General features: G+C 38.4%; 1 protein-coding gene across 2 annotated transcripts in view; it reads left to right on the top strand.

Annotated features, from left to right (window-relative positions):
- arhgap32a (Rho GTPase activating protein 32a) overlaps positions 1-20,225 on the top strand; it is a 31,935-nt gene extending 11,710 nt beyond the window's left edge. Inside the window, exons 1-18 of one of the 2 annotated variants that reach the window (XM_073862875.1) lie at positions 4,823-5,174; positions 7,292-7,378; positions 8,918-9,055; positions 10,026-10,118; positions 10,603-10,725; positions 10,825-10,902; positions 12,132-12,213; positions 12,323-12,472; positions 12,687-12,789; positions 12,907-13,051; positions 13,140-13,222; positions 14,938-15,045; positions 15,136-15,281; positions 15,388-15,589; positions 15,682-15,827; positions 16,102-16,176; positions 16,386-17,030; positions 17,155-20,225. In XM_073862875.1, the coding sequence (XP_073718976.1) occupies positions 10,038-10,118; positions 10,603-10,725; positions 10,825-10,902; positions 12,132-12,213; positions 12,323-12,472; positions 12,687-12,789; positions 12,907-13,051; positions 13,140-13,222; positions 14,938-15,045; positions 15,136-15,281; positions 15,388-15,589; positions 15,682-15,827; positions 16,102-16,176; positions 16,386-17,030; positions 17,155-19,379 (4,392 nt within the window). In that variant the 5' untranslated portion in view covers positions 4,823-5,174; positions 7,292-7,378; positions 8,918-9,055; positions 10,026-10,037 and the 3' untranslated portion in view covers positions 19,380-20,225. Of the gene's footprint in view, positions 1-4,822; positions 5,175-7,291; positions 7,379-8,917; positions 9,056-10,025; positions 10,119-10,602; positions 10,726-10,824; positions 10,903-12,131; positions 12,214-12,322; positions 12,473-12,686; positions 12,790-12,906; positions 13,052-13,139; positions 13,223-14,937; positions 15,046-15,135; positions 15,282-15,387; positions 15,590-15,681; positions 15,828-16,101; positions 16,177-16,385; positions 17,031-17,154 lie in introns of those variants that run through there. The other variant, XM_055196279.2, reaches the window with a different exon arrangement.
- Positions 20,226-22,748: the final 2,523 nt, after the last annotated feature.

Genomic DNA, 22,748 nt, shown 5'->3' with positions numbered 1-22,748 from the left:
AGTGAACTTTAAGCTTTATCATTTTACAGGTATTATTTATGCTATTATAGCTACATTACACACTAACTAGGGTTTAAAAAATGGGATCGGAAAAAACGTGACCTTTAAGTCTGGATTTTTTTCTTATAATATCACATCGATTACTCGATTAGACCTCTATTAAGCCATTGGAGCCGTGTGGATTACTTCTGTGAAGGATGAATGCACTTTTCTGGGGTTTAAGGTTAGAAGTTGTTTCCTGATCCCTGTTTTCTACCATTATAAAGCTTGGAAGAGCAAGGACATTTACTAAAATAACTCCACATGTGTTTGTCTGAAAGATGATAGACGTATGTAAGATTGCTTGAGGGTGAGTAAATCATGGGGTAATATTGATATTTGGCTGGACTGTCCCTTTAAGCAAAATAGTGTAGTTGTCTATTTATTTGTAAAAATGAACACATTCATTTCAGTTAAAGGTTGTGAAACTGCAAGTTTTGCCCTCAGGTCATTTTCTCAAACTTGACTACACAAAAACTCAGTTGTCAGGATATGACAGGATTTAGTTTCCCAGTTTCTCTGTCAAATTATTCAGTCAGCTTTAGTTAAAAATAACCAGACCAAACACTTTTAGCTGTAGTATGAACTTTTATTACCCAAGTTATTAACTTTATCTAGTAATTGACTATCCAAACCTCCAGCCTGTAGTTAATTCACACTCTTTAGGTGTGATATTTTTTAACCCCATGTGTTGACATTAAAACATCTTAAAAGGGGACATATCACAAAAATCTGACTTTTTCCATGTTTACGTGCTATAATTGGGTCCCCAGTGCTTCTATTAACCTCGAAAATATAAAAAGATCAACCCAGTAACTTAGTTTTGGTAAACCATTTTCTGCAAGTATGTGATAAAATAGGTCATTGAAATTTGGCTCCCCTTGTGATGTCAGAAGGGAATAATACCGCCCCTTACTCTGCACTATCCAACCACAGCACTGCCTTTTAGTGCAGATATCAACTCATTTGCATTCAAAAGAAAACACCCAAAAACGGCACATTTTTGCTCAAACCTACAAAGTGGCAATTTTAACATGCTATAATAAATTATCTTTTGAGCTAGAACCTCACATACATATCTGGGGACACCAAAGATTTATTTGACATCTTAAAAATGTCTTGTGAAATGTCTCCTTTAGTACCAATCATCTCATTGTGTAAGATTTTGGTACAGTCAGTTCTGTAGCCTCTTTATGCAGGAGATGTCTCATTCCCAGAGATAAATATTCCACATTCCTCATCTTAAGTTTACAGAAAAGCTTTTGATATCTTACCACCCTGCCAGAGATGAATAAGTGGGCCAGTGTTGTGGTGCACAAGTAAACATTTACTGATCTAAGACCAGACACTCCTAATTTGCTCACCTCCATCTCCATCTGAGCAACTGTTTGGGGCATTGATTACCTTGCTGCCTTCTCAGCTATAAATCCTCTGAGACTGCGAGATTCAGATCTCCGTCACCATCATTTCATTAGGATGGACCTAAAGGTTTTAGCTGGTTCAGTAAATGGTGCACTAGGTGGGCAATATTTTGTTTATGCATTAGAATTACTAAAAATTCTAGCATAATCAAGAAAATGGTCTCATATGGGCTACGTGTTATGTGTTTTTAAGATCCCTGATCAAGATCCAGTGGTTATGAAATGGTTCGTCGCTGGATTAATGTATACTATGTGTTTGCCTGATAAATCTTAAAAATTATAAATCTTAAAAAAACACAACAACAGCAAGACTGGTGTTCCTCTTTGTTGCCAATGTAAATTGCGGGACACATGATTGAATTTCTGAGAAAGCTCATGTAATTTATGGCGCTGTAGAAAGACTCTCGACTTCATCCAGCAAGGGTAGAGAGGGATAAAGGTCAGATGATCACGGGGTTAGCTTTTATATAATTTAAGGAATTTCCTCGTGGATTATTGCTGCTGTTGTCTAAAAGTCTTATGCTGTTTATTATAGAAATTGAATTTTAATCCTCAGATTGCATGACATAAACAATCAGTTTAGTTCTAGTGTAACCACTGGTGTCTGATTTCTACCCAGTTTTATCACAATTACACATTTGCAAATAACTCTGAAGAAATTAGCGTATGTTTTTTTTAATTAATTATTAATGTAATATTTTATTGTCATGCATCCTCTAGAATAAGAATGTGCTTTTAGAAATGTGACCCTGTCTGTGAAATTCAGACTATAATCTCATTATGTAATAATGAGATTTGGAGCATCAAAGTTTGATTTCAATCATTGAATTCACATTGATGTCTATCTTTGACATGACCTTACTTAGTCAACATTAAAGGAACAGTATGTAAGAAATGTATATCAATTAATCATAAAATGTCCCTGATATGTCACTAGACATTAAGAAATCATTTTCATTTCAAATACTTATATCACTGACAACAGTGGTCCAGCCAGGATATTGTCATTTAAAAAGTGGAGTTGCAGCCCTCAACTGATGTTTATGTTGTTATTTTGTGTATTGGCCACCAGTTGTGTGATTGCAATACCAGTTTTGGCCACAATCCTAAATACGGTTCCTTTAAAGATAAGGTTATCTTAGCGGATGTAAACAAAGGAGGATGTTTTCACTATTTTTCGTTGTTTTGGATTAAAACGTGGGATGCTTTTTGAAGAGTGGACCCTTATGTTGCAATGTAGGCTGAAGGTTTTGGGAATTGTCAGAAATGATCACAACCATATGTCAAGATATATGAGTACCGACACCTCTTTTTATATGCGTTCCATCTGCATTTCATTTAAATGATTAAAATAAATAGTTTGTGTTTCTTCTTAAGTTTATACATGTATGTGTGTATTTATATATACATAATAATTACACACACACCACACAGACTCCTGCCACAGACTACCAATATGGCAGCAAGTAAAGAATGGTGGTTTGAATGGTTGCGTATTTGTCAATCTGAACATGATAATAACTTTCTCAAAATATGTTTTGAGAAATGTATCAATTTCTCAATGTCTTGAAGCATTCATGATCTTTCTTAATTTGTCTTCCTGCTGATATTGCACACTATTGAAATGTAGGTCTTTGTAATCTTCAATGAAATTTAGTGGCTGGCAAAGATTAATCGCAATTAATCAGATACAAAATAAAAGTGATTTTTTGCATAATATATGAGTGTGCGCTTATTATGTTATATATTATGTTATATATTATTTTATATATTATTTTTATTTTAATATATTCTATATGATATATACATTTTAAAAATGTATATATACATAAAAAAACTCTGAAATTAATATATGTTTGTGGTTAAATATACATAATAATTACACACACATATATTATGCAAAAAAATCACTTTTATTTTGTATGCGATTAATCTTTCCCAGCACTAATAATAATGTAGCTACGGTATTATAATAATGTAAGACAACCCTGATTATAAGACCCCCCCCCCTTCAAAGTGTACCTTTTGGAAGGATACTTTAAGACCAACTCTTGTCTGTTATAAAGAAAATGCCTTAATTTGAAAATACTTTTTATGAGACAAATGGAACCAGTTTGCATCTTTATGGGTTTTTCTTGTTTGTCAACATGGAGTTTTGGGGTTCTGTAAACGCAAACTTTTGAAAGTGGGTTTTACAGTGCAATTTTTTTAAATGACTCCATTATTCATTCCATGTAAACTGCAGATGTCGTTATATAAATCTAATGAGAAGTCCAAACATAAATCACTTGATCTCCTGTCTGTTTAACTTAAGATACAGTGTGCGTCTCAGCCATATTAATTAAATGTCATATTTGTTAACGCATCCAATACTTCTATAATGTTACTCCGGTCGATGGACACCACTGGCTTCCTCCATCATGGATTTCTTTTCGAGCTCTTTTGCTTCTATAACAAACTGCTCTGAAAATTTTCTGTGGACCAGCGCTGCCCTGCGGAAAGCCCTTATATGGAGCTGGTTTGGGTGTGGTTTATGCAAATTACCAACCTTGTGCACGCAGCCGCTCATGTAGAACACTCAAAATTCACTAACGTAAGAACAAGTATAAGAACAAGATCATGTGCGTATGCCCATATTGTGAATTACACGGAAAGTTTCGTAAGAAGTTCTTTGAAGTAAATGAGACCCAGTGTTTGTAGTTGTTTTCAGGGATCATTTTAACAACATTGTGGTGCGTATGTGAAATTTTTCAGAAAGATTTCAGTTTTTATGATGATCGTTGTCTTGTAAACGTGCCCTACAACAACTTTTTTTTCAAGCCATCTTACCATAAAACCCCTACTCTCCCCATAAGCCCCCTGTTGTTTAGAAACCACACCCTTCATAATCAAGTCAAACTTTTTGGATAAAATCAATCGCCACTTGAAGAAATTTGTGTGAAAAAATTATTTTTGACTTTAAATTAAACATTGTTAGCTGTTATCTTAGAAGTTAAAAGTGCAAACTTTGCAATGCATTCAACCCCAATTTCCTTTTCAGTAAGAGACATGTAAACACATAAAAAAATGCAGTCTTTAATACACAGTGGCATTTACTGTAAATGTCACTGAATATATTTTTTTACTCCTATTGTATCTTGCATAAGGTATTAAAAAAATAAGAATACAGGAATTGCTTTAAAAATCCTTTAAGCCTTTACTGTGTGTATTTACCAGAAGATTTTGATTTAGTGCTGCCCCGCCAGTTACCTCTGCCAGCACTGTTCTGAGATCAGCATTTCCCAGCGTCTGCGAATGCAGCTTCCATCTGCACGGGCTCAGCAGGGAGGGGCTAGGAGGGATGGGGGGAGCATTTCTATATTTGTCCTTTTCCTCTGTTGTAATTAGACACAGCAGCATGCACACCCCTCTACGGCAGGAGATGGAGGCTGCAAAACGTCCACGTTTCAGACAGGAATCAGAGATGCGATGTTTCGCTGCAGTGCATCTTCATTCGGCTGTAAATCTGGCCGTATGTTTTTGATGAGCTGGGCTGCTGGTCTGCGGGGGGCGTGTGCGACGACTGTATTGCGTCTGCGTGCTGCAGACATGCAGAACGGCTGCAGAGAGGGCTGAATAAGGAAAGGCTCAGGTGGAGGACTGTGGGGAACCCTCGAGTTGTGTCTGTCAGATTGGGCCTGGCCATGTGGATAAGAGAAGGAACACAGCTTTTTAGTGAGTATGCATGCAGTACCTTTTAGAAATTGGGGCATCGTCGGAACAGTTATATTAACTAAGTGTACCTTTAATTGTTTACTCTACATTACACAATTAGTTTTTGGGATATATGCTGTGTAATGTCATAGTAACATGTTATAGTTCATTAGCATTGCATTGCGTTTGAATATTAATACAACTTTAAAAACAATTATATCCAATTTAAATAGATGTTTTAACAAGAGGAAAATCTATCCATTATCTTAGTGGAGTTCTGGTCGATTTTGGGGTGAATGATGGTCATGGATCTGTTGTTTATTCTGGATTTGGTGTATTACCGTACTAAACTGCAGTGGTTATTGTAAGTAGGTCATTAAACCTCTGGAAAGTCACGTTAGTTTTATTTATAAATAATCAATGCTTTCATTTGTTTAATGCACTTTGAAAGGGACTTGGTGTTGGATCAGCATTTTCTATTAATTAAAGGGAAGAAGTTGAGTTTGTTTCTATTAAATGCATTACTAAGATGCACTTACAGCAACTATTAAAAGTTTATTTGTGTGAGGTTTACAAAAGCATTTATTAATATATAATAAGTCCATTTTGACTAATTTTGGTAAAAATGTGTTTTCTTTACAAAGAAAGTGATGAGATGAAAACCACTATTTTTGTTACAAACTTTCAAATAGCATCTTTAGGTTATAATAACATTAAAAATTCAAATCCATAATTTGATTTTCAAATATTTATTATAATATTTGCATAATGCAATAAATCCATGACAAGTTTTTTTTCCAAATGCTATAAATCTATTGAATCAATATATACATTCATCTTTGCCATGTTATATTCATTTAGTTGACTAGTACACTGAAAAACCATTAATGGCATTAATCAAAACACTTACTTTGTCATATTAAGAACACTGTCATGCTGCTGTCATCTTTGGGACGTCGTTGCTAAACTTTTTTGACAGCGATCAGCTGTAAAATGTTTTGGTCCTGCTCGATTTTCGTTGGCTTGGCATAAAATATTGGAAAGTTTTTCATAAGATCCTCTGGGGTCAATGTGTTAGCATGACAGAAGCTTAATGATGTTATGTGAGAAAAAGCAACCGCCGGCATTTTTCCTTCGTCGGAGTGCCTCTCGCGTAAATTATTCGATTTTGATGGCTTACGTTTTTCCCTCTCACAGAAAACCACGACAAGTTTATCAATGCCATCAAAATTACTATTTTGTTTTTGTTTGTTTGTTGATCACGAAGTATAAAGTAGATGAGGAAAACTAGAATTTTGTGTGTATTCAACGTACCGCCATTGTTGTTTTAAATGCGTGGAATGGTGCGCTGTGACTGGCGTTTGTTGCGTTTTGGGAAAAAAGAATGAAAAGATGAAGAATAAGACTGCAGATATCAGATTTTGCGTAAAATTAAGAATTTACTTTTAAATACTGACCTAATACAATTCTAATTTTGGCGGTAACTAAAAAAAAAAAAAACTTTTATCGCGTTTTGCAACCAACTTTATACACACACAGATGCATACAGTACTGCGCTATCTAAATGGGAACACCCATATTATTTTAATATGCGGTTAATAATGAACATCACTATAGACGGTTTCATCGGACGCACGTGCGCTGACGCAATACACATCTGGATCCGAACTTCTGGTTTCGTTGTTTTAATGGTCTGACTAGTTGCTAATCTGATCTCTTGAACAAATGTCTCGTTAAAAATAACAAATGTTTTGGTTTCCTAGGTAATCTATGTGTTTTTTTTTTTGCTTGTTAAATAAATAAACTACGTTTAAAGAACTTTGTTGTTATTTATTCTTAGCGGAGTTTACCGGAAGTTACGTGCAGACCACGACAGTTGCTTGTTTATGTTGTTACTGCTGAAACTGTCTATAGACACTAGACAGACCTTTACATTTATGCTTTTGGCAGACACTTTCATCAAAAGTACATTTGTATTAGTACATGTGTTCCCTGGGAATTGAAGCCATGACCTTTACATTGCTAATTTAATGCTCTATCAGTTGAGCCATACAGGATTACAAACTTTAACCCACTTCCGCAATAACCAGCCTTTCACTGTTGAATGATTTTAATTATTATTTTTTCTTTTCTCACAGTTGTCTTTAGCTGAAGATCAGAACGACCTCACACAAAGTGGTTTCGACTCAAAGGAGGTGGTGTATCTGGTTCAAATCTGTTGCCAGGTGAGTCAAACACAGACAATAGAGTGAAAGTGCAACACGTCTGTAGCTCTGTCTGTCCACGACAAAAGGAAAAAATATCCCTGGATCAGTGAATTGTTATGGCAACAGAGCTAAAGCTAATTCTGCTGCCATGCTTGGAAAAAGAAGTTATAAAAAGACCTTTAAGAGGTTCAGATCAAACAGGAAGGCCAACCGCATAGCAATTTATCTGTTTTATGTATCATGGCTTTGAAAAGGTAGATTTAAAAAAAAGAAAAAACACAGCTGAAAAGAGAAACCGTGTTATTTTGTTCTTTACTGTGTTGAACCAAACAGTCAGTTTTGTGTATTATGCGTCTTACTAGTGTCAAAGAAACTTTAACAAATGTATCTATAGTCTGTTTTTGTGTTGGCACATGTGAGAGCTGGAAGGATTTGGAAGAATCCTGTTATAGCAAACCATCTTTTTTTGACTCCTCGATTGCCATCTGTTAAGTAGAGATACAAGCTATTATCCAGCCACCTTTAGCAAACAACTGTAAACTGAACTACCCTTGGTCTGGGTGTTAAAATGGTGCATATAAACAATTATAGAAATGTCAACTGAAGAAGAGATAGTGCTTCTGCTTTATGGTACTACTATACTGTATATACTGTACAGTACGGTAGATAAATCCACAGGGCTCTCAGTGGGCAGGACTTCTACATGTTGTTCATACATGATGATGAATGGTGTGACATGTACCAAACAAGTCAAGAATATAAATTTTTTAAAGCGTTTGTATATAAGTACACTGTTAAAACGAAGTAGGCACTACCAGATGTTTACTTAAAGGAAAACACCACAGTTTTTCAATATTTTACTATGTCCTTACATAAAGTTAGACGAAGCTATCTTTATTCAATGCGTGCACTTAATCTTTGTTCAGCTTGTCGTGAATGTGTTAGCATTTAGCCTAGCCCCATTCATTCCTTAGGATCCAAACAGAGATGAATTTAGAAGCCACCGAACACTTCCATGTCTTCCCTATTTAAATACTGTTACATGAGTAGTTACACGAGTAAGTATGGTGACACAAAATAAAACGTGGCAATTTTTTAAGCAGATAAAAAATGAGAACTTTGTTGTATGGCGAAAAAGCACTTACTTTCGACCTTGGGCGCAGTAACATCATCACTATGTTAATGCAATTCAAAATTTCTATCATAATTTTCTCACCCTCAAGTTGTTCCAAACCTGTATAATTTTTTTTTGCTAAACACAGAGAATGAAAGTGTGCGCAATGTTTGTAACCAAACAGTTTTGGGGCCCATTGACTTCCATAGTATTTTTTGAAAATCAGTGTTGCTCCTGCTTCCTGCTTAATTACAAATATCTAAATGTATATAGGTTTGGAACAACATCAGGAAAATGTATAATATAACTATTTTAGTAGGAACCCAGTCTTTTTAAGTCAGTATCTGTGTTTCCGTTGTTTTGTCTCTCTTCTCTATCTCGTTGCTTTATACTGAAATGTTGTGTTTCCTTTATTCCCTCTTGTTACTGTTCACGTGTCTCAGGGTCGTAAGTGGACAGTGAAGCGTTCATATGAAGAGTTTCGTGTCCTTGACAAGCACCTCCATCTCTGTATCTATGACAGAAATTTCTCTCAGCTTCCTGAACTGCCTCGCGTAGACGTACTGAAGGACAAAGCCGAGGTAGGTACTACATTATAGTTCTGTAGTATGTGCAAGGTGTGGTATTTAGAGTCAATGAACACATGCTCTGTTTTAAATGAAGACATGGCTTTGATAGCATCAGAAATACTGTACACTACTGTATGTATATACAGTACCACACTAATGCAATTTCAAAATACATTAAGTTACTGTATATGGACAGAAGTGGGAAGAACATTAGCCATTATTTACATCATATAACTTCAAAGTTGTCATTTATGAGGCTTCATCTCTGTTAGGATGCTGTCTGTGTACTGTAGGGCAGGGGGTTTCAAACTTTTTAAACAGCCGAACCCCCTTGACCTTAATTATTTACTTGATGTACTCCCCAAAATTATTATTTTTAATAATATAATAGGACATTTGCAAGACTTGTTTTAAAATTGTAAATAAATGGGGTTTCATTGCAGAAGGTCTACATTCGTTAAAATGAGCAAATAAAATATTTTAAATCAATACTTAATGTTTCTTACCTTACTTATGAGTTAAACAACTATGTAATATGCAGGATAATGTACATCTAGCCGGTTGTTTTCGCGAAATAAGCCACTTCATTGTGATGCATGACAGGGCTTATTTCTATACATTATCCCTTAAATAAAACATATCTGTACTTTTTGCATGATTTCTCAGTTTTATGATATATTGTAGTGTTCAGCAATGGTCAAATAAAATATATCTTTTGTTAGTAAGTATTTTAATTAAAATGTAAATAAATAATTTTTAAATTAAAACCATTTTAGGATTGTAAGGTTGTAAAGCTTTCGAGTTGTGTTACAGAAATTAAAATCCCATTCTTCTTTTTCATATGGAATAAAAAATTAAGAGGAAAGCAGATTAAATGAATTTTCTTTTCAAATATTTCCTAAATTGAATGTAAACACGGATAACTTAGTAAATCAGTAAGCATAGCCTGTATTCTCTCTCATACTTTTTCCTTCATCCACAGACACTTTTCCAGATGCTCACCGCATACATTTCCAGATTTTCAGCCATCGCTGATAACAAGATCAACTGTGGGCCAGTACTCACATGGATGGAGGTGAGTGTGTTTGTGTGTATGTATATTTATTATGGCAAGAAAAAGCCAACATGGCATACCTACAATCTTAAAACATCCTGTAGATGCCTGCCAAAGTCCTGCATGTTATAAATGTTTAAATAATTAATTAACTGTGTTTAACAACAACAATTTGTTCCAAATGCCTCATAAACACAACACGAAACCCTTTTTGAGACACACGTCAGAGTTTTGTAAATAATACATCAACTCACACGTACTATACTATATAATATTAGTCATTAAGGATTAAAGGTGTCTAACTTAACTCGTCTCAACGTGCTTTATCTCACAGGCTGTTGCTCTTTCCCAACATCACACCTGTCTATATTCACACTGAATGATGAGAGCCACATTACACTCAGTCATATTACAAGAAATATGATTTAACAACTAAATATGGTTAACAATTGCACGCATGCATACGTGGTCTCATGTTTTGACACGTCTGTCTTCGCTTTCCCAGATTGACAATAAAGGGAACCACCTGCTGGTTCATGATGAATCATCTATTAATGTTCCTGCTGTAGCTGCGGCCCACGTCATAAAACGCTACACTGCCCAAGCACCAGATGAACTCTCTTTTGAGGTGATGTTTATTATTCAGTTGCTTTTCTCTATTAAATCTAGATTTATTGTACTCCGTTTTGAGATTAGTAGTGACTGAAGCACATTCTCTTTTTAAAAGGTTGGAGATATAGTATCAGTGATTGATATGCCTCCTAAAGATGATACAGGGTGGTGGAGGGGAAAACATGGTTTTCAGGTGGGTTTAATCAAACGTATAACAAGATTATTGATTATTACTATGAATAGACCCCTTCACGGTTCACGTCACAGGCGGTTCCCACTGCGCATGTCGGGGTCAGAAAAGTCATTACAGCAGATTGAGTTGCGTATTATTCGGTATCGTCAAAAATGCCTACTTACGTCGTGGGCTGTGAAAATCGCACCAGATCTTCCGTTAAGTTTTCGCGATTCATGCAGAATCTCAAAAACAAAAAAATACAACATCTGCGGCTCCAAGCAATTAACGTGCAGATTGGGAAAATGCAAATATCAAAGAGGCTTGTGTTTGTAATGCTCACTTCATTTGAGGTAAGTCATCATTTTTCAGCCCTGTTAGATTAAATTATAATGCCTGGATGATATGAACAGTTTGACCCCATGCTGCGCGCGCACCCGATAGTCATTTAATGTTTACAAACCTTGAAGGGGTCTATAGGGGACAATGCAACGCTCAATATGGACACTCTGGCATTGGAAGTCCCGCCTTTCAGTTAAAAGAAACAATCAAAGGCATAGTTCACCCCAAAATAATAATTTTATCATAAATCACTTACCCCAGTGTCGTTCTAAACCACCAAGTCCACATTCTTAGATATTTTTGATGACAACCTTTGAGACAACCTTCGACGGGTATAACCGTGGTATAAGAGGAATAATTGACTTCGGTCCTTTGAATTATTTGAAAATAATGCACACCCGCGATTAAATAATGCATTACCACCTTGGGTGTGCATTATTTTCTTATAATTCAAGTGCCTGTCTTCAATTATTCCTTACCTGTTCAATGACAGCACATGCAACTGCACCTGTCATTTAATAAAAGCCCATATTTGTTAGAAAACTGTCATCACCTTACAATTAGGTTTAGTGTAGATTTGAGATATGAGATACGTTTGTCATACTGTATGTGAGTCAAAACTCACAGAGTCTGTGTGTTTCTACACTGCCGATAAGGGAGAAATCTTAGTGGTGATAAATGTGCCGTAAAGTGGTTTCTCCTGATACACAAGTCCATAAATAATATATTTATATCCCCCTGCAGCAAGATTGTAAATTTTATATACCGAGGCAGTTTACAAACATATTCATTGCCGTATCCTTAAGAGATTGCATCTTACGAAACTATTTAAAATAAGTAATTGTAATAATTTTGCCTTTGTTGCAATTGTATTTAATTTTAGCCTTTCTCTTCTGTATTTTTCACAGGTGGGATTTTTTCCTTCTGAATGTGTGGAACTAATTAGTGAGAAAATCCCATCAAACGTGACTAACTCATTGGCCAAGCCAGGTACAGCCTATTGTCTATGCTGTTTGTTATTCATTGTTGCGTTTCATCAACCCAAGCATATTTAGAGGTGCAGTTTGTGTGTTTTGAAAGCATTGTTTTAATGTTCCAGTGTCCAAGAAACACGGCAAGCTGATCACGTTCCTGCGCACATTCATGAAATCGCGTCCCACCAAGCAGAAGCTGAAACAGCGAGGCATCCTGAAGGAGAGAGTGTTCGGATGTGACCTCGGAGAACACTTGCTTAACTCAGGCCATGATGGTGAGAGCAAAACAAAAAAGGTTTTGTTTCTTCAATTATGCATTTCAACATTCGACTGTGTCACATACATGTTTGTGGTATGAAACATAATGAGAAAGTATATTTATGTTAACCAAAGCTCTAGAAACATATAATTATAATTTATAATATAATTTGATTTATAATGGCAGGTTCATTTTAAAATTTGCAGATTTAATATGTGTTGGTTCATTAGTCCCACAGGTCATAAGAAGCTGCACTGAGTTCATTGAGAGACATGGAGTAGTGGATGGGATTTACCGCTTGTCTGGGATTTCCTCCAACATTCAGAAACTGCGGTGAGGATAGGATAAATAGAATAAACCTACTGTACATTATCCTATTACAAATCTATGAAACCTTTAAGCACTTACCCTAATTACAATCAAATATGTATCTACATCCTGTCTCTGCAGACACGAGTTTGACTCTGAGGATGTTCCTGATCTCACCAAAGACACTTATGTCCAGGACATTCATTCGGTGGGATCGCTGTGTAAGCTCTACTTCCGGGAGCTGCCCAACCCACTGCTTACCTACCAGCTCTATGAGAAATTCTCTGTAAGCGACAGCAAACATTGACACACCAGTGTACTGTGACTCAATAGTGTTATAACACAGACGTGATGTTTTGCCATGTTTGTCACAGGACGCTGTATCAGCAGCCACTGACGAGGAGAGGCTGATCAAAGTGCATGATGTCATACAGCAGCTGCCTCCACCACACTACAGGTTAGCATCAGTGAGCTTACAATGGTGCACAGCATCCTCTACTGGTCAAAAACAGAAGTGCAGTTGAAATTATTATTATTATTGCCAGTATGGGAAGGAATAGGCTTTATGCCCAGCTGCACTACTTCCAGAACTTCAGGCAGCTCCTTGTTTCCTGTCTGCCATTATTGGACAAACTGATGAATCCAGGTGTGCCTGACATCAGTAGTCACAACAACAATAATCAGACACACCTGGGGTGCGTTCCACTCCAGTTTTAGACACGCACTCGCAAACTTCCCTAAACTCTTCCCTTTGGGGGAATCCCTGTCGCCATTTTGAAGTGCATTCCACTTCGAATTGGACGAGGGAAGTTTGTATGGTCAGACCCTTGCTCCCTCGATTTTGACCTTCATATGTACACTTCATGCAGCTCCATATCCCACAATGCAACACGATTGTGACGTCACTTCAGCAACTCGCGCTTTGCACAGTTCAAACGATGGAGGGGCGGTCTCCACTTTCCATGTGATCAAGGGCTTAGGGCGATCCATTTGAACCTACTTCAAGTGTTTCAGCAGTAGTGGGAACTCGTACAATGTAAGCAATGACGTACATCCGAGTGAACGAGACTGAGGGAAGTTAGTGAGGGAAGGTCATAAAAAACGAACTGGAACGCAGGGTAGGATTAATCAGTTTGTCCAATAATGGCAGACAGGAAACAAGGAGCTGGCTGAAGTTCAGGAAGTAATGCATCTGGGCATAAAGCCTATTGATATTTCATTCAAAACTGAGCAAAATTAAGTTTTTTATTTTCATTGGATATATAATGAACAATTACATTACCGATGTGAATTTTGAAACAAAACAATGGCACTGATATATGTTAAGATATGCCAGTGCAAGATGTTTTTAAATTGAGCCATCTCAAACATGCAGTTTAGTCTGGGACTATAAGCCTTGTCCGGCAAACCACCCCAATGAGTCCTTTATAACATTTTAAACTGAAGCAAATGATGCTAAATTTTAATTCTGGTTATATTTTGTGTTGCTTTGGCAATGAATGTAAATTATCATTTATAGTTCGTGCTCACTTACCTGCTTTTCAGTAAAAGTTATTGGATAAAATTTGTCATCTGATTAATATTAATGTTATTCATCTGATTACCTTATTAAAATTAATGTTTATATTGTGTCTCCATAATAAACGTGAATCTTTTGTACATTGTATGCATCTAGTTATGCTTATGAGTAGCTAAATTACATTAAAATTACATTTGCGACTTATGTCTATTTAAATACATTATTGAGGGAAACAGGCTTTTTCTTGAAGGGTTAATTTTATTTATATAATGGGTCTGTTGAATGCTGTATTCTGATTGGTTGAGAAATGTTCGACCACGGGTATTCATTTTTTTCGATAACCACACACCTAACTTGTCAAATGTCTTAAAAATGAGCACCAGAGCAATGTTTGTGGTAATCGTGTTATAAGTGAAATAATTGACTCCGGTCCTATTTAAAAATAATGCACACCCGCGGTGTAACTCCGCTTCGCGTTGTGCCTCATTACCACCTTGGGTGTGCATTATTTTCTTATAATTGAATGGCCCGTCATCAATTATTCCTTATGTAGTACTAATGCATTAAATTGCTGAATAAATATGACACACATCTGAATTTTTACTGTAATAATCAATGGGCATCTCTGGTATTCTTTTTTTTTTTTTTTGCAGGACTCTTGAGTTTCTCATGAGACATTTATCCTGTATGGGAACTTATAGTAAGGTAACCAACATGCACTACAAAAACCTTGCTATCGTCTGGGCTCCAAATCTCCTCAGGTGGGTTTCAACAGCTAGATTTATCTTTAAGTGTATTATTCCTGTCGAAAATGATTCATTCATTGATTATCTCTTCCTCAAATGCTTCAGGTCTAAACAGATCGAGTCGGCGTGTTTCAGCGGAACCTCCGCCTTCATGGAAGTGCGTGTTCAGTCTGTCGTTGTGGAGTTCATCCTTAATCACGTAGATGCCCTCTTCAGTCCCAAACTCAGCACTTTGATCCGCCAGAGCACAGGTGAGAAATTAACCTCGGTATTTCTTCCCCTACCAGAATCGATTTTTAGATGAAACCCCACTAATGAGGATCTTAACAAATGACATAACTCTCATTTAATTGCCAGGCCACGCTACTTTAGCTCGGCCCAAGTCTCTGCTGGTGAGCTCTCCTTCCACCAAGCTGCTTTCACTGGAGGAAGCCCAAGCTCGGACCCAAGCCCAACTCATCTCTCCTGTGTCTCCTGACAGCAAGTATATTGATGTTGGAGAGGGACCTGCCGCCCTCCAGGGCAAGTTTCACACAGTCATAGACTTTCCGTCTGAGAGGTTTGTGCTGATTTTAGCATTGTGGCATTTGACCCAAAATTATGCAGCGCAGATGTGGAGTGGTAACTGGTAATTGTTTTGGGTAAATTTAGGAAGAAGGGTTCAACCAAGTCCAAAAAGTCTCCGGTTGGAAACTGGCTTTCTTTCTTTAATATGGGAAAGTCCTCTGCTCCTGCCAAACCCAAACTACAAAGACATCCTAGTGAGCCCAATGAAATGAAGACCACGCCTCTGCCAGGTGCAGCTTTCACCCTACTGTTTATTCACTCAATATTTATTATTTAATGAAATGCGTTTCTGGACATATGTAATAAAGTTGTTAAAATGTAAATAAGTTATTCCTTTTATACATTAATGCATTTTGGCAGAGGCTTTTATCCAAGGTATACATTGTAATGTACTGAATTGCCTACCAAGACGGCAGTTTTAGGCATCATACAGTAGTAGTCTTATATTTATTTATATATATACATATCCTATGCCACGTGGTGACCTGTGGTTCACTTTCACAGGTGGTAGAGGAGACACAGGAACGTTACGATCTGCTAAAAGTGAAGAATCTCTGTCCTCTTCACATAACTTTGAGGGTAAAATCTTCAACACTTCACTTTTTCAATTACCAAGTGCTGTTACTTTTTTAACAGGTGTGCATTTTTTGTGTAAATACCACCTGTAGTGTCCTTGCTTCCTGAACCTAGGTGTCCTGAGAAATCACACCTTTATCTGTGACAGCCAGTTATTTTACAGTTAACGCTGTATATCTATTAAGGTCCTAAACTCTGTCGTTCTCTCTCAGGTGGATCAAATGTGTATCGTCCACGCCGGCCTCTCTCCACCAGTGACGCTTTATCCATCTCATTCAATGAGGAGCTGCTGGACAGCCGAGCGACTGGGGACTCGCGGTTCAGCCTCAAAGACCTCAAGAAAGACACTGATGCCTCTTCCTCTTGTGTGCCTGCCCTTATATCTCCTCCCCATCCTGCGGCGGATTTGGAGTTTATAGGCATAGCTTCTTCAGACATAGACCCACTGGCCTTTAAGTGCAGCATGCAACCGACTGATCCCACCGTATCTGATGGAAAGAAAAAAGGCAGTCGCAAGAAGGCGGGAGGCAGCGTTGTTGAAACCAAGCCCTTAGAGAAAGTCACCAGTCCGTCCCTGCCACCTGATCTCATCCCAGTGCGCTTGGAGGACACAAATCACAACTCCTCTAAAGTGCTAGCTGCCCAAGAGGTGGGAACCTCTAAGAGTGGCCAGGAAGGAACCACTAGGAGTTCAGTGGCTAAAACTGTAACCAAGTCCTGTCCATCCGACATGACGTCTCTTATGAAAAAGCCTAGCGTGTCCTCAAAAAGTGACGGAGGACATCAGCGATCTGCCAGCTTCTGCAAAGCAGAAAGTAAATCGGCAAATGTCAAGGAGCACAGAAGAGCAGAATCAGGTCAGTAGCTGCTTTGTGTTCCTCAAAATCGTCAAATTATTCTTGTCCCATCTTTTGCCCTCAATTTGTGTTCAAACATGCACAGGTATTTTACCTTCGTCTTCCTTTGTGTTTTTCCATCTAGGTACAGTGACATTCGAATGCACACCCGGCTTGGTGAGGTCCGTCTCTCTCATAACACCCCAGCCTGCGGTAAAGAACGCTGCTCGTATGCTAGCTTTGGAACTACACGAATCTGCCCAGCAGGCCACTCGACTAAGCAAACGTGGGAGCTCTGAACCCCCTACACCCGTTTCTCCTGTTCACCATCACAACACGCTGTTCACGCTTCAGTTTCCTCCTCAACATCCCCTACAGACATCTTCTGATCGAGAGGGACAGTATGTAGCTAGGACTTTCCCGGATCCTTCCAGCACCATGTCTACCGAGAGCCACACCGATGCGGGCAGCCTACGTAGCACCTGCGCCTGCCACGGCAGCGAGAGCGGCCTCAGCTTCTCTGATGGCTGTGATGCTTGCACGCATGGGCCCCCTCAAGGTTTCTCTCCTCGTAGAGATACAGATACACAGTTGGTACCAGAAAGCCACATAGCTATGAGAGAGAACATCCGCCATGTTGGAGTTGGTACGGATGGAGGTGGTCCAAGCCAGGATGATAAGATAGAAATGTATGAACGTTTGCAGCCTTCAGAGAGATTCTCAGAGATGGACAGTCAGTCAGCCATTGAAGCGCTACAAAACAAACAGGCGGCTAATGCCGCAAACTTCCGAGCTATTTTGGCGGAAACGGCCGTGCCTGCTTCGGTGCATGAAGTTCTTCCGCACGCTTCAGATTCTCCTCCACCCAAGGTAGTCTATCAGTACCAACCAAAAGACAAAACGTCTGCTCACTCCCAACACTGGTCAAGCTCGATTAGACAAAGCACGCCTTATTATCAGCCGGATGATGGGCATTCCCATCCCAGAGTTCTCTCAAGAAACTACTGCAATACGCTCGCTCCACGATCCCTGCACCAGTCTATTAAATTTAAAGGTCAAAGGGAAGAATACTCTTCAGTTGGTCTATATAAACATGGAGGGCCAAGGTATCCCCCACTAGATGGAGCCTCCGTATATCCGACTATACGCCGGGTGCGCTCCATGCACGCTCCCCCGGAGGACAAGTTTTACTTCCTTCAGCGTCAAGGCAGCCAGTATAAACCTTACCCAAAGCCGCCACCGTCAGACATCCGACCTTACTTCGAAGATGGGAAAGTTCGTTACAGGTACAGCCCTTATTCGGAAGCTCGATACAGTAAAGTGGATCAACACCGAGAAAACAGTCAGGGATATACTCTCTCTTACACTTTAAGCAAACTGCCTTCTCGTCCATTAAAGGTTATGGGCGGCACTGAAAACTACCGCAAGCCTCAACACAACCTGCCACTGAACAATGAGTCTGACTTTATGACCAGAGATCTCCAGCCAAGAACGAAGAATCCTCCTCTATACGAGGGATTTAATTCTGGTTTATCTGATCGACATTTTAGCCAGTCCATTAGACGGGAAAGCTCAGCCAAAGAGAGGTCGTTCGGTCCAGTTTTGCCTCAGCCCCATGTTGGAAGAAGCAGCCGGCAGTGCCAGGAGACAATGCACTCTAGGAGCAGATCAAACTCTGGAAAAGAGATGCTGATCTCCACCGAAGGGGCTGATGGGAAGTACAGGGTAACCATGGTGTCTCATTACTCCCCAGAGCAAACCCTTTCTGATCCCGATATGCCTACACCTTATCATTCAGACCGCTACGGTGGCGGGCAAGGAGCCAGATCGGCTTATATAATGAAGCAGAGTCGATCCATGCACAACTACTCTTCAGCAGTGCCCCGCAACCTTACCCTTCATAAGGAATACAGCTGCCCGGATTTTAAACAGACCGGTTCCAGCGACAGCTATAAAATGACACACCCAAACCAGGACAGACTGGTGTATAACACTCTCAGAAACTCTTCGAAAGAAGACTACCGGTACATGACCAAGGATTCTCAAAAGTCTAAGAGATCTCAGAGCGTAAAAACTCGCCATACGCCTGCTCAAACCAGAATCAGTCTGGAGCGAGATCACAGACAGTCAGTTTCTTCCCAAAGTCGGACAAGGACTCGTAGCATGCACGTGCCATCTCGCCCCGACTACTCGGAAAGTTACATATCGGTACACGCAAAGGTCCCCAAGACCAGTCGAGCTGGATCTGGCGCTTTCCCGAACTATGGCTGCATGCCACTTCGTAATAACAGACTTTACTCTACAGCTGTGGGCCATGCAGGGTTTCATCAGACAGAGCTCAGACCCGAGATGCAGATTTATGCTGAATAGGAGATTATAAATATAACCTCTGCAGGGCAGTGGTTTTCTATTGCTAATAAAATTAAAATAATATTTAACATTTCAAAATAAAAGTTAATATTTAACATTTCAAAATAAAAGTCTGAAATGCTTTTATTGTTCACTGAGTGGTTCGATCACGGTATGCACTGTAAGATTTCTGATGGCTTAAATAAACACTGCATAAATTTAGGGGAAATTACACCTAGATTGTGGTGACGGGTTCTTGTGGCTTTATTGCTGCTTTGATTTGTTAAGGTGTGTCTTGTTAGTTTTGTCATTTTGTTACTAGAGGTCACAGTTCGCAAAAAACATGATCTTTATTGGATAGGAAAATTAACAATGGCTTTGAATAGGTGCAATATATATAGGAGCCACTGCCTTGTGTTTTTAAAGAGTGTAGTTATGTTGTACCATCACTGTGGAATCCAAACATAGTTATATATGTCAATACCATCAGCATATATAGATCTAACATCTAAATAACTACGAAAGGTCATGAAAGCGAGATCTGTTTTAAATTAATCCCCAGTATTTTCTATAATCATGCACTTTATAGTTGGTCTGTGTTTTCATGTACCAGGCACTTTAGTATGGTCATTTTTACACATATTTTCCTTTGTTTTCTTTTTTTTTTAGAGAAAAATGTATGTGACCTGTAAAGCCTACTGGTTTAAATATTATTGGCTGTAGTAACCATTAATGGTACATATGGGAATACCTGTACTGTTTAACAGTTTTAAAAAGTGTACTGTTCTCAATTCTAGTTGTTTTTACGCATTTTTTATTTGTTAATACTTTTCATTTTGTCTCATTAAAGTTATTTATTCAAAATCACGACATGTGGCCTCTTATCACCAATGCTTGGATCATTATATTCATATTCATATATAGGCTATATATTCAACAACTTTCTAGGCTTTTGTCCCAAAAAAAAGTTGAATTATAACTAAATGATGAGAGAGTTTGCTGACTTCTATTAGATTCCCTACTGTTGTTGTGCTACGATTTATTGCAGGTCATTTACCCTAAAGCTTTCTCTTTATGTCAGGAAGTCATATTACTACCATATCCCCTGTTATTGTTACATTTTAATGCATTTTGTATTAACGATTAATATTAATGACTCTTACACCGGGTGTTGTGTTTATAGTGCCCTGCAGGTGTTTATCAGTGAACAGCAGAGGGCACTGCAGCATTGGAGACGTGCTGTATTTAATGACGCTCGTGCATTGAAGTTTCCTCAGTATGAACTAATGTGAAGGAAGATCAAAGGTTTTGAAGCACTGGGTTTCTGATGCAATACAATTATTATTTCGGTAAGATTACTTTTCTGTTCATTGTCCAAAGTATGATGAGTTTACAGTAGGATTTTGAACTGTCAGAAATGGCGGTATTTATGAACCTGAGGTGTTGACATGCAGTGCACCGGCGGATCATTATTTGATAGCTACTGTATGAAATATTAACGGTTCTCACGCTACAAGCAAAAAACAGTTGAGAGTTAATCGATCCAGTATTGAACTGACTTACCTTTTGAGTTTTAATTGGATAAATTCAACACCTTAAAGTCTATATTTAACGTAGCCTTTTCTGTATTTACATTGTTAGTAGATTTAAAATGCGCAGCGTGCATTGACGTCAGAGAGTTGGGGCGGGGCATGTAGAGTCGCTCCTCCTTTATTTAAATAGCGTGTTTCGTTTACCTCACGGTCTCGAATCTGACAAGAAGATTCAAAGCTGAATGTTGCCATAAAATCGTTGATCTTTTTGTGAGAGTTTGTAAGTTTTGAATGTGTGTATATATTTTAAATGCAAATTTTGTTCAATGTTTTGGAGCACACTAGTGTAGATAGATATCATTAAGACTAACTAAAAAACTTTAATGGTGTGGTTTTTCAGATAAGTGCACTGCTACCTGTTCTAGAGTGCAGCAGCACTGATGACATATTTTTGTAGGTAAAACCTGGGAGCGAGTTACCATTTTATCACTTCCAGTTTCATCATTCTGATAACAATGGATTTTATAATGGGGTTTTGGGTAAACTCCTTAAATTAGATTCTTGGTTAACACAAGCCCAAGATATTTTCACGTTTTATTCTATGACATAATACACAACAACAAAGCTTTAAAGATCACATAACACACACAGTTTCACAGTTTCCTATCTCACGTTAATCTCTACAGAGTAGTATTTTATCCTATATGTCTATAGAGCCTTTCGTGTTGTACGTTTTTTAAAAGACAGAAGCATACGGTGAGAGGAGATAAAGAAGAGTTACAAGTACAGCACAGCTATATGTTCATGTTGTTTGCATTATAATGCGCTAATTGCAAACAAAAAACTTGAGATCAGATTTTTTTTAACTTACTGCCTGTAGTTCGACTGCTGAACCGGGTATTTTAATGTGGGGACCGCTCCATCACTCAGTTGTAAACGATTGGCAAGTCCAATGTCGTATTGGGCCTTGTTTGTAAAGCAATTGTCTCTGAAATGCAGGTAACAAACATAAACCCATTGGCAATTACCTTGCCATCCGGGAAAAAACAAACTGCATCCACTGTTGTCTTAAGACAGGGTTACTTGGAAAACTGAATAAGGTTTTCTTCTTTTTACTTAAAAAAAACACACTGCTTTCGTCGTGCTATTGCGGATTCTTAATATATAACAAAGATGTTGTTTATTGTGATGCTTGTGACTTCTACTCGAAGGAACAATGCTAATGATGAGCGCTCTTGCTTTTACTTTGATTGACGAGTGGGCGTGCTTTTTCGGGAAAGTGCCCATAAAAGGAATAAGGGGTCCATGATATGTAACAGTTAACCATGTTCGAAACCACTTTCCGAAACTTGTAAGAAAAGGGTAAGTTTGGCCCTGAAATACTCAGTCACACGCTCATCTGCTTTTTTCGCACTTTGCATTTGTTTAGAATAAGGAAAACAACTCTTTAACTGTGTTCATAAATCAGAATCCATGAAATACCATTAACCCCCTTCCCCACATGTCTTTAAAAGTTTGCTAAGGGTGTACTCACATTATTCAAACCAAACCACGCTGGGGGGCGTGGTCTGACCCCCAAAGCCTGGTTTGTTTTACTAGTGTGATCGCTCTGTACCATGCCCAGACGCGGTTGGTTAATCGAGGTGGAGCGTGGTTCACCAAGGCTATGGTGTGAGTGCAATCGCGCCTGAACGCGATTCAAAAGGAGGGTCGTCAATTGCATGACCGCTTACCTTAATCTGCCTTTGTAAAAACCTTTTGATGCGCACAGCAGGGTTACTTGAATGTCCAAGCTGCACGCGTGACAGATCAACTAAGCAATATGATGGCATGTGAGAGGGCGGTGTGTCATCGTGCA

Source organism: Misgurnus anguillicaudatus, chromosome 24, assembly GCF_027580225.2.
Source record: "Misgurnus anguillicaudatus chromosome 24, ASM2758022v2, whole genome shotgun sequence".
Taxonomy (NCBI): domain Eukaryota; kingdom Metazoa; phylum Chordata; class Actinopteri; order Cypriniformes; family Cobitidae; genus Misgurnus; species Misgurnus anguillicaudatus.
The sequence above is the reverse complement of the archived record's forward strand: the minus strand, read 5'-3'. Positions and strand labels throughout refer to the sequence as shown.